The sequence below is a fragment of the Patella vulgata genome, chromosome 6 (genome assembly GCF_932274485.2).
Source record: "Patella vulgata chromosome 6, xgPatVulg1.2, whole genome shotgun sequence".
NCBI lineage: Eukaryota > Metazoa > Mollusca > Gastropoda > Patellidae > Patella > Patella vulgata.
The window spans coordinates 11,268,500-11,281,454 of NC_065884.2; the positions used below are offsets into that span (position 1 = coordinate 11,268,500).

Below are 12,955 nucleotides of genomic sequence, written 5' to 3' on the forward strand. Positions count from 1 at the left end.
TTCGTATGTGCGGTTATCCAGATACTTTGAGTATGAATCAAAACTTGTATAGTTATTTCCGACTCGATAATCGCGAGCAATTTGATCACGGTAAATAAATATTTAAATTTGAAATCTGGTCAGCCTAAACCCTTATCTGCGATATCACCCTCGGTGGAAGCCGACGTCAAGTCATAAGCCAGAACATTCGACGGAAACAATAAAATATATATCCTGACCAACGGCATGGCAACAAATATATAGATGATGCAATCCATACAGAGATATTCAACTACAATAATTTAAAAACTGTATTCAATATATGACACACTTCTAAAAAAATAGATGTCGGTAAGCACATGTAACCTTGCCAATATTTTGATGGGAGATTTGAAAATAGATTATAGACCAACAAAAGAAGGATTTTAAAATCATATGAAGCTAATTTTGAGTAGTCCGCATGTTAAGATTTTGTTGGGATAGATTCTAAAATAAATAAATAGAAACAGGGGATTAAAATTATATTCAGCTAGTTTTGGGATTATCACGCTTAGTATTAATATGTAACTGGAGAACGGTTTTCCGGAGAGCCCCGTTTTACTCGCACTTCTTAGTGCCCCCCCCCCCCCCCCCGGGCACACATACTTAAAAAAATAATCAATAAATAAAATTATTAGTCTTTATAAAATCCTCTGTGATTTAGGGTAAAATAAAGTATTGGGGTAGATTAATCATGTCATTGAGAGAGAAAGAGAGAGAGAGAGAGTTTGGCGTTCACTCGACACAAGCTAGGCCATTTCGCGACTGACATATGGTTCAATTTTATGGTTCAATTGTCACGTACAAGCGGGGAATCGAAACCGCACTACCTGACTCAATGACAGACCTTATGATCAAACGCGCGCACGCGCACCACCTGTACAAACTATAAAAAAGAAGTAACCGGAAAATAATACTGCAAAACGCAATCAACCCAAAGTCGACCTAGGTATCATCGTGAACTCCTCACGTTTCAGGCTTGCCCTTCCTTACAAAATGTCCTTTCTGCGGTTTAGATTTTAGCCCCCCATCCCCACCAAAACTAAAAGGGAAATGTTGGAATATTCTGATGAAATAGTATGACACATGTTGACACATTTCACACACAAATAGACTAAACAACACCAGATGTCTACAGTCACATGATTGCTCAGATATTTGTCATATTGTAAACAGCATGGACAATTTAATAATTCGATAACCAAAATATATGTCACTAAAAGTCACGGGGCAATGGGGTATAGACGAGGCACTAAATAAACCAAAAAATCTGCCAAATGGATGTATTGTTGAGGGATGATTTTGGTACTCGTCCACACAGGCCCGTTGTCCCCCCCCCCCCGGTCTGGTCCACGAGATCGTGTTCATGTTCGAGGCCGTGGTAGGGGAGTAGTAGAGCACTGGTACCGAGTTCACAAAGTACTCTCCGGCTTAAATTCGAATCCTAACATGGGCCGAGTAGATCCTCGGGGGTTTTCATGCCTGGTTCCCACTTTTAAGGGGGCAGCGCCCGTGGGTCTGATAAGTAGTGTTACCTAGTCGTTCGGTTGGGACGAAAAAACGAGGTCCAATGTCCCACGTTCGACTTGTAAATATAGAAGTAAAAACTGAAATGGGGGTCAACGTCCTACTGTTGTTATTTAAACAATATTTATTCAAATAAGATTCATGTTAAATACATAAATTGTCCAAAAATAAGGTTTCAAAAAGTATGATATTTTATATTTGCTATTAATCGTGCATGCTAGTACACATAATAGATTGTGTCACAACGTCCTATTCTGCTGCGACCACATAACAACTGACAGCGCTGTGAACGTTCCAACTATCTTTCCAGATCTCAAACTGTTCAATATCCAGGTGGTTATAGAGAAAACTATATACAGCCGATCGATATCAGACCTTTTAAGAGTTATAGAAGTTGTATAAAATTATATTTATATATATATATGGGATAATGTTCTTGGTTTCACGTGATCTATATGTGTTATTACTCATTTTTATTATATAAAAAATCAATATAACCATAAACAAATAAATATAATCGTTTGACATGACCAAAATGTATATCGGAGAACATTATTTATCAAGCGAGGTGCTAAAATAAGTGTGCAATTTGCAACACATTTGACGGCACGGAAGCAAATGGGAGAGTTATAATAAACATACACTTGCTATGCATCTAGGGTTGGGGTTAGAGTTAGGGCAAGATGCATTTTAACGGTCTAGGTTCTAGTGTATATTACGGGGGCTGGGTGACCGAATACGTTAATGCTTACACTTTACATCATAAGGTCAGCCATGAGTCAAGTGATGTTATTTCCACTCCCCGCGTGCACGTGACAGACAGTATAGGGTTTTCTCCGGCTCCTACTAATTACGGTTTCCTCCCACAGCTAAAGACCCCTGCGCACAAGCGAATTATTGAAATAAAATTGAACCATATCTTAGTATCTCTCTCTATATTATATACATTGCATGATACTATTTATAAAAGCTATGAATCTCATGATAACGTTAGGTTACATAATAAATTTGTTTTGGTTTTCTGCTGACACTAGATCCGGTGTTCTGTACGCAAATAAAACATGCGTCTATTTATAATGTTGACGTTAAATAATATATCTTCGGGTGACAAGTTTATTTGGGTTTTTTTGGTAGCCTATATTTTAAATGGGCAGTCCCTGAAATGAAATAGGGTTTAACGTCCTACTTTTATGCACCGGCTGGCTAATGGAGACGAGCTTACGCCATACGGCGTGCTATGCGGGAATTTTTGCCCGGACAGCGGAGTTACGGCCTATTCTTATTTCGAATTCCAATTGTCAACGGTTCTTTAAACGACGTGCACGCCAATGTGTACAAGGGGTCTGCACCACTGACAAAGGTAAACATCGCCAGTAAACCCCGTGAAACTTTCTCGGCCAACACCGGGAACGAACCTGACAACTCCTGGTTAGCGAGCCCGCGTCTTACCCAACGAGTCACCGCTTCTCCCATAGGCAGTCTAAGATTTTCTAGGGTAGTCGTAGAAAAAAATTGTTTTTTGTCTGCAAACCAAACGTCAAATTTCGAAGAAAAAGCGCAATGGCAATTACAAATACAAAACTTAAAAATGCATAAAGTTCTCAGACTATATATTATCTGAAAATGTCCATGTATATCTGTTGTGACATGCCTCAAGGATACAAACTGTAAAATCAACAATCACAATTTGGTATTGATAATTAAGCATTTGAGACAAACTAGAAAAGAAGCAAAACTAAAATTAAATAGCGGACCAAGGAAACAACCTACACCAATCTTTTAATACTAAACAATTAAATTCTAAAACTGTTTACAATATAATTTTTTGGCAGAAGGGGATAGCTTTTTTTTTCTTTTTTTCTTTTTTTTTTTTACCAAGACCTCTACTTCTAGTGCCGGGCTTTAAAATTAAACAAAACAATAGCGTCTGTAAAGGTTTTCTACAATTATAAAAATTCGCTACTGCCTTTGTTTAAAATCTTGTCAGACATATAATCCCCTACTTATCCCAGCAGTTATCAACAGATCCTGCTGTGACCGCTGAGACCATTGTCCCATAACTGAAGTCTTTGTTGGGATGAAGCCAAATGCGATCTAATCAATGGTGATGAAGAAGCGCGTCGCTGATTGGCTGGAATTGAAAATAGGATTTGTCCTATTTCCGCGGCCTTTTCAAAGAAACTGTAAATAAACTAAAATAATTTATGGAATATGGCAAATAATAAGAGCAGAAATAAGTAAACAAAGGAATACCAGAATCCCCTTGGTCTAGAGAATCTCCACAGTAAGTTTTGAAAGCGAAATATATTTGTTTACAGCAGAAATTCAACGTCACATTTCTGGTTCGGATTCGTTTGTTTTGACTTTTCTGAGACCCGCATCTTCTTTTCTTGACTTGGATTTTGTGTTGCTTGAGCAGGATAAATAGAGCCGCAGCCGTAGACATCACCAACCTTCGATTGGAATTATTTCTGATAGTAGCGTATTATTTGTATTGTAGGGCAAAATGCTAGCAGTAATTATGTGCATGCAAGATAGAAATACATTTTTGTTTGTGCAACTTTGCCATCATGATCGGATAGGCTAGTTTAGTTTGACCCTCCAGCTGTGATCAACCACTAGCATGCTCACTACTAATTGTAGCTTTCTATATTAGTAACATTGTCATTGGTATTAATTAGACAATTCTATTTTAATAATTGCAAACTGCATGTCCCGTTTGCGTAAGGTCAAAACATTGGTAGGCCTAGCTAGTAGCCTAAGCCTAAATTTGTGTTTTTCTTTTAAAGGAGCTAAATCGCTAACATTTGGGACATAGAAATTGACACAAGTGGGTCGCAACTCATATAATACTGTAATATGAATGTATATAAACTGATATACATTCAATGGTTTCGAATGCAAATTTCTAGCGCCTGGTTATTCCAGTCTACATACGCCGTTTGGTTTGGTGCAATATGTCTAGCCTCGTTCCTCGAGTCTCTTGCTAGAACTGGGGCTGAAACGCATTATGGTACACGATTTGTGTACCAATGGCAAAAAGTTTATTTTGTCTTAAATATTGGATATCAGAAGCCCATCTTTTTCCGGTAAGATCACAGCATCAATGTTGATTTAAATTGACAAATAATTTGTGTTTTCAATGTTGAAGATTTTGGAAGATATTGAGTTAGAGACTTAGCTTCTTTAATGAATAATCATTTAAAAACTTTATGATTAAATTGTATTCTTCAGAAATAAAGATGGAGGAGGAGGAAACAAAAGGAGAAGGGATCATACCACGAGTTAATAAACTTACAGAGATCGTGTTGGAGAAAAATGATTCAGATTTTTTATTAAATCAGGATGGATTGATTGATGGCTTCATTTCTCTGTATGAAGAATGCAGTCAGGATTATTTATTTAGAAATGCCAATGCTACGTCTTTTGTCAGAAAATGTAAGAAATACTACTTAATTTACATTAAAATTTAAACAGTTATAGATATGTTATACTATTTAATCACCTAAAATCATTCTTGATGACCCATGATTATAGTGTCAATATTGCGGCAATAGCTATGGGAATATCATCATCTTTCATAGCCTTGTATCATGGTCCCATGTAGTCCTGGAAGTAATGATTTTAGCTACCCGTACACCTGACTAAAATTCCAATCTCTTTTAAGTTGTAACGGACATTATTAATATTTTAATGCAGGATGTCTGTTAAATGATAACAAAATCACAAAAACACAATAACAACAGTTGACTTTATCCAGAATTTGTCCCATGTCAGTTCCATGTGTGGTATTTTGATCATAATTTTAATTTCATTTCAGTGTGCTCTTTATAAAATGTCTTTGTTTTATTTTAGATAAATCTACAATATCGAAGGTGAAAGAATTACGTGTGAAAGCATCAGATTTTGTTGTCAAGGATGTTGTTGGTCGTGGACATTTTGGTGAGGTACAAGTCGTAGAGGAGAAGACATCAGGAATGGTTTATGCTATGAAAGTTTTAAGAAAAGCTGATTTACTCTCACAGCCAGATGTAAGATTTGATTTTTGATTTTTCTGAAAATTTTGCAAAGTTTTTTAATGAGACATGTGCACTTGGTTGTCTTTGCTGATGGGTAAAAAAATCATATTCAATTGATCCTGGTTTGAATAGCCGATAGAACGTCACAGGAGATACACATCAGATTTAGATTGTATTATTATAATTATGGCATAACATTCCCAGGTGCTCTTTACAGAAAGGTACTACCATCAAAACATGTCACAAGTTGCAAACAAATACAATATTTTAAAACAAAAATCAAGACAAGATGGTCCATCAAAAATAATAAAAACATGTTAGCTAAAATATTGATATAAAAATATATTTCAACGGATGAGTTTTCTATTTAGATGTTCAACGTCTTATGTCTTATGTCATAGAGGTGTTTATTAAGCTTTTGATTCTTGAACCTCTTACAAAAAAAGATTCTTTCACATGTTTGCTGAATGTTTGACATTGCCAAATTAAAGCCTCTACGCTAAGCTTTTTATAATATCTCGGTTGGTCAAAGGCTATGTTAGCAACATGTATGATTTTGTCCAAAATGAACCATATAGCTTTTGGTACATGTGAATATTGACTATCTGTAATCCATAAACAAATTAATAGAAACTGATGTTTTTTACATAGTATTTTGCAGCCAGATATCTGTTTAATTTTAAACATATTTTATTGATCATAAATCACCAAAGGGATGAGAGACAAGTGAATTTACTTACAATGCTCTTCTCCCTACAAATACCTGATATACATGATTGTTAAAACAATATACATGCAATAAATACCAGTTTATATTATACTATTATAGTCATAACTGTATTTTATATTTTAACTATACTTCTATAATTATAGCTACAAATTTGATAATTATAGCTACTATTTTATATTTATAACTTCAATTTTATTATTTAAAACTACAACTTAAATAACCATAATCACCATATTGATAATTATATCTACAATTTACAGAATTATAATTGCAATTTTATTCATATCTGTTGTTATTAAATTCTAGTCCTCGGCGTATCAGTAAATTTGATCAATATTGATTGAGAATTTAATTTTACATTTCAGATCTCTTTTTATGAAGAAGAGAGAGATATAATGGCACAGGCTTCTAGTCCATGGATAACCCAGCTACATTACGCCTTCCAAGATTCTACCAATTTATATCTAGTCATGGATTTTCACCCAGGTGGTGATCTACTTTCACTTTTATCTAGGTGAGTAATTAGATTTATAGTACACCATGTCCGTTGATTAAAGCATGCACTTTAGATCATAAGGTCTGTCATTGAGTTAAGTGGCTTGGTTTTGATTCCCTGCTTGTATGTGACAAGGAGTTGGGTCGCCTGTCTGTCTATCCTCTCATCTCTCTCTCTCCATTTGATTCAATAGTTATATTTGAATAGCTTGGATTGGCACACAAACTTATTGTTTGATAAGAACCCTATGCAAGGGGCTCAGTCCCTGAACCAGGGCTTCAAATCATGACTGCCTCACAGTGTTATTGACTCACTTGAGAACCCTGTATAACAGTGCAGAAAGTTTGATTAGTCATTTAGCTAAACCCAAAAACATAATAATAACAGAAAATAGCATCTGATTTTAGTTAGACTGATTATTTTTTTTTTTTTTTTCAGACATGATGATATTTTAGATGAGAAGATGGCCAGATTTTATCTAGCTGAGATGTCGGTTGCTATAAATACTTTACATGAAATGGGCTATGTCCATAGGTAATTAATATTCTATTCTTTAAATTCCTATCTAGAAAAAAGCCATGTGTTACTGTCAATGTCAGTCATATTTGTGGTTTACTTTTAGTCAGAGGTTCATCCAGATTTTCCGGCGTGGTTCTCCCTTGTCAGTGATGCAGGACGGAGGGGCTGACAAGGAAAGCTGTCTAGTCGTTCGGATGGGACGAAAAACCGAGGTCCCGTGTACACATTGGCGTGCATGTAAAAGATCCCTTGGCAGTTGGAATTCGATATAAGAGTAGGCCGTAGTGCCGCTGTCCGGGCAAAATTTCCCTCATAGCACACTGTATGGCGTATGCCCGTCTTCATTAGCCCAGGTTAGGAGCAGAACAGTAGGACGTTAAACCCCATTTCATTTCATTTCATTTAGTCAGAGATTGAATACTCATTATTTCCAGATTAGACCATGGTCTGATTTTGCGTTTTATTTTATAGTATCTCTCTCTTATTCCTTTGCTTTATTTTGTGTGGCTAGGTGGCCTATTGCATGTGGTATAGATTATAAGTCATGGGTCCAATGCCGAGGTTTACATGTATACCGTATTAGGGTTTGTAGGTTTCATACCACTACTAAAGACTTTTGTGTCCAAGCAAATTACTAAGCTAAAAAATGACCTGGTTATTGCTGAGTGGACTTAAAACCCCATCTCTTTACAAATTATGGGATTGAAAGACACCACCCTAGTATATTGTGTTAGTTCTTTCCTTCCCTCCATAGGTGTTGACAAAAAAATTAACAGATTCCGCAGTATCTTTCCTTGCACCAGTTTTTAAATCCATGGCATATTTTTGCATCAGTTTGTCCATCAAAAGCCTGTATATTATTGTTGTTTATTTACAGAGATATAAAACCAGAGAATATATTAATAGATCAGACAGGTCACGTCAAGTTGGCAGATTTTGGTTCGGCAGCTAAAATGAATGAAGATAAACAGGTAATATAAGAAATTGCATAAATTTGACCTATTAATTGGGATAAATTCAACGTCAATCAGATAAATTTGACGTAATGTAATGAAGCGCCATTTGCATTGATTTTTAGAAATGCCAAAAAAACCTTTATATTTAGAAAGTAAAATTGAATCTCATTCTGTAACTTTATAATTTGTGTCTAACTAAACATATGTTATTTTTGTCTTTAAGGTGTCATCTCGAATGCCAGTAGGAACACCAGATTATGTAGCACCTGAACTTTTGACCTCTATGAATCTAACTCGTGGATCACGAGCGTATGGTGTTGAAGTAGATTGGTGGTCATTGGGTGTTTGTGCGTACGAGATGTTATGTGGTAAAACACCGTTTACTGATGAACATGGCTCAATGGTTACAACTTACAGTAATATTATGAATTTTACGGTAATCAGATTGGATCTTATTGATTAATTAGTAAAGGAGCTAAATCGCTAATATTTGGGACCCAGAAATTGACACAAATGGGTCGCAACGCATATAATGATGTAATCTGATTGTATATGAACTGATTTACATTCAGTTGTTTCCGTTTTTACTCTAATTTCAAATCAGTTAGGTCCAGCGAATAGAAATAGGCATGAGTCTCAACCGAATAGAAATTTCTAGCGTCTGGTTATTCCAGTCTATTGCACATGCTCTCCAGATAAGTTATGGCGTCGCCATATGACATGATTTGTGGAATATGTCTAGCCTTGCTCTTTCTGGTCACTTGTTACAAATGACGATGAAACGCACTATGGTACACGATTCTTGTACCAATGGTAAAATGTTTATTTTGTCTTAAATATTGGATATCAGAAGCCTACCTTTTCCCGGTAAGATCACAACATCAATGTTGATTTGAATTGACAAATAATTCGTGTTTTCAACGTGTAAGACTTTGGATGATATTGAGTTAGAGACCTGGCTACTTTAATGGTATTTTGTGAGGAGCCGAGGTGGTTCAGTGCGTAAGACGTTGACTCACTAACCTAGAGGTTCCATAATCTTTAAGTGGCATTTAGCGATTGGGAAACACAGTTAAAGACCCCTAATTATTGAAATAAAAAAATCGAACCATGTTAGTCCCATATTGACCTAGTTTATGTCAAGTGGATTTTAAACCCCATTTCTCTCTCTATATCTTTCATGTATTGTGGGAACATTCATTAAAATGTTCTTAATTTGTTTTGTTTTGTATTATTTAATTTCAGACGAATTTAATGTTTCCTAAAGATCCTGAAATTAGTGAATCAGCTCAGTCGTTGATAAAACAACTTCTAACATCTAGAAATGATAGATTAACATGGAAAGGCATCCAGATTCATAAATTCTTTAATAATATTGATATTATTAATTTACGACAAGGTAGTATATTTCTCAAATCAAATAATCGTATTTTGTTCTAGTATGAATTTACCACATGCGTTGTACAGTCCCAGGCTTCACTCAGAATTGAACAAAATATGATTTACAAGAAAGACGTAACAAAATGGCGATAGTCTCCCAGTTGTCAAACAATTCAACAACAATAAGGGCAATAATCCGATAGAATCTCGAAAACCCCTAAAAATGATAAAGTAACTTACCATCTGAGTTTTATCTTTTACTTGCAATATATAAAACAATAATACAGTTTTTAACTGTGATACCGCAGTGGCTCAGTGAGTGAGGAACTGGCTCGTTATCCAGGATATCCCAGGTTTAAACATACATTATGCAAGAGCTAAATCTATCTATTGCAGGTCTTTAGGTCTGAAATGTTTTCTAAATTATTAATTAGACATTAATTAACTTATCCAGACCATAATCAACTCACGATGTCATCGCTAGCCTGGAATATTTATTGGATTTTCTGTTCAACTATCATTCGTGATTTAATCATGAAATGGATAATCGTGACTATGTTTTATCGTACCAATTTTAGTAATGATGATCGAGGCTAGGCCGAAAATTCAATCGCTAAAATCTCAGTTCAGAGTGAATCAATTTGACTGAAATTTTCAACAAATTCCCTTTGCAGGGTCGCAACACATAGAATAACGTAATATTAATGTATATAAACTGATTTACATTCAATCGTTTCTGTTTTTACTCGGTGAAATACACCAGAAGTCTCAATCGAATGACAATCTATAGCGTCTGGTTATTCCGGTCTACATAGTATTAGTATTTATTGCACATGCTCTTCAGATAAGAATATGGATCATCGTTTGACTTGTGGAATATGTCTTGCCTCGTTCTTCAAGTCCATTGTTACAAATGGCGCTGAAATGCATTATGATACACCATTCATGTATCAACGGTAAAATGTTTATTTTGTCTTAAATATTGGATATCAGAAGCCCATCTTTTGCTGGTAAGGTCACAACATCAGTGTTGATTTAAATTGACAAATAATTCGTGTTTTCAATTTTTTAATTCAAGTTGTTTAATTTTTGTTTGTATTTTATTTCAGCTGAGCCATTATTTGTACCAACTGTAACCAGTCTAGATGATACGTCAAACTTTGATGAAGTGGAGAAAATACGCCAGCCAGTCAATGTTGAAGATTTGAAAACACAGCGAGAATTTTCTGGCAAAGATTTACCGTTTATTGGTTTCACATATATTAGAAAAGAGAAGGAATGTCGAGAAACAGATGCTAAAGTTGTTGAAACGGAACAGAAAATAATAGAAACTAAATTAGGAACAGGGTAACCTTTTTATCTTTAGAACAAGAAGATGAAACATGCCAAGCACCATTTTGAATAAAATAAACAAAGGAATTTTGAGTTGTATGCCCTTGTGGTTGCTCATATTAAATACTCTTTCTATGATTTAAAAAAATGAAGAACCACTGTAATCTCTGTTCTGCTAAACATATAGGAGCCAAGGTCAGGGATACATGATGCATAGAATAGAAGGCAAAAGAATCTAGATCAGTGGTACTCAACTTTTTTTTTGCCAACGGCACACCTTGGAACACATGAAAGAAAAATGGCACACCACCTGGCTAAATATATATGAAAAATATATGAATTTTGCAAAATGAAAACATGACAGCATACAACCGTAGACACAGACTAGTCATATGACTCAAACTAAATAGAAAAAAAAACACAGCCATGAACTTACTTTATTGCAGTGTTTCGAATTTCATCCGTCAAATGGGGGGGGTTGGATGGCTGAATGGTTAGCACGTGCGCGCTGTACCATAAAGTCTGTCATTGAGTCAACTGGCGTGGTTTCGAATCCCCGGTTGTACATGACAAGGAGTAGGGTCGCCTGTCCAACCTCGTGGGTTTTCTCCGGGTCCTCCGGTTTCCTCCCACTGCTAAAGACCCCTACGCGTAAGCGAATTATTGAAATAAAATTAAACCATATATGTTAGTCCCGAAATGACCTAGTTTGTGTCGAGTGGATGTTAAACCTCATTTCTCTCTCTCTCCGTCAAATGGCTGACTTCTTTAGTGAGAAATTTTCAAAATTTCGTGGCACACTTAGGAAGATCTCTCAGCACACCTGGTTGAAAATCACTGATCTAGTTGTTCGATTGAAGTGAAAAACTAAAGTCCTGTGTATGTCACTGGCAGCATGTTGAAAATCTCCAGACAATTGGAAATCAAAACAAGGGTAACTCATATCAGAACGCTAGATCGGAGACGGTCTAGCATATATGACGTTATATGTAGATTGTGGGTTGGGCAAGGGCTAGGTCTAGGGTTAGCACCAGAGAATCAACATATGAACTCACATGTGCTAGAACTTCTCCGATCTAGTGTTATCCTAAGTCATAGCGCTGCTGTCATAGCAAAATTTTCTTCATAGCACACTGCATGACAAATGCCCGTCTTCCATAGCCAAGTTGGTGCAGAAAACCAAATTTAATGAACATGTTTATTTATTTTACAGAAAGAATTGTAAATGTAAGTGTAGATCAAGATCAAGATCCAACTCCAGGTCGATGTTAGCAAGTAGTGGCAGTCATGCTGGGTTTAAAACACAGGTTCATGCAAAACAAGGGGGAGGTAACTCTGGTGTAGAAGTTACCATGACAGTAAAAATAGCCGAGTTACAATCCGTGAAAGAAAAATGTCGTAAATTGGAGAAATCTGAGTGTGAATTACAGGCTGAGATTGAACGTTTAAAACTTTTAAATAGAGAAAAGGATGAGAATCTGATAAAAGCAGAATCAGAGAATATTTCTTTGATGAAAAATTTAGACATTTATATCCAGAAAACAACGGTATGTTTATATTTTTGTTCTAATTTGCAGGCCTGGAAATAACGGTTTTAGATGTACCTGACAAAATGTCAGGCACTAATGAAATATTACCTGACATTTTCAATTTAGTGCCGGACATGTATTAATAAATATGAACAAAAAAGACAAATCAGTGCCGGACAAAATGACAGGCACCAGAGGTTTTGTGCCTGACAAAGGTTGAATCTGTGTCTGACATTGTCAGTGACAGGAGCTTTATTTCCAGGCTTGCTAATTTGGGTAATTTTAACTGATAATTTTGGTCAGTATAATTTCAAAACGGTTTATCAAGCTTTTTGCTTTTATTTTACAAGAATAAAAAACCTTCTCAGCATAATACTATTTACTAGTAAGTCTGTAGATTTGTGTTATATATTTTTGTGCGATATATTTGATGTTTTTCTATTTAATTC

The 12,955-nt window shown here is 35.6% G+C and overlaps 1 protein-coding gene across 1 annotated transcript in view; it reads left to right on the forward strand.

The window, feature by feature from the left end:
- Nucleotides 1–3,718: 3,718 nt before the first annotated feature.
- LOC126825301 (citron rho-interacting kinase) overlaps nt 3,719–12,955 on the forward strand; it is a 44,704-nt gene continuing 35,467 nt past the window's right edge. Inside the window, exons 1-10 of the mRNA XM_050554884.2 lie at nt 3,719–3,829; nt 4,780–4,983; nt 5,401–5,576; nt 6,660–6,808; nt 7,229–7,324; nt 8,187–8,280; nt 8,489–8,701; nt 9,511–9,664; nt 10,755–10,992; nt 12,191–12,524. Coding sequence (XP_050410841.1) covers nt 4,788–4,983; nt 5,401–5,576; nt 6,660–6,808; nt 7,229–7,324; nt 8,187–8,280; nt 8,489–8,701; nt 9,511–9,664; nt 10,755–10,992; nt 12,191–12,524 — 1,650 coding nt within the window. The 5' untranslated portion in view covers nt 3,719–3,829; nt 4,780–4,787. The remainder of the gene's footprint in view (nt 3,830–4,779; nt 4,984–5,400; nt 5,577–6,659; nt 6,809–7,228; nt 7,325–8,186; nt 8,281–8,488; nt 8,702–9,510; nt 9,665–10,754; nt 10,993–12,190; nt 12,525–12,955) is intronic.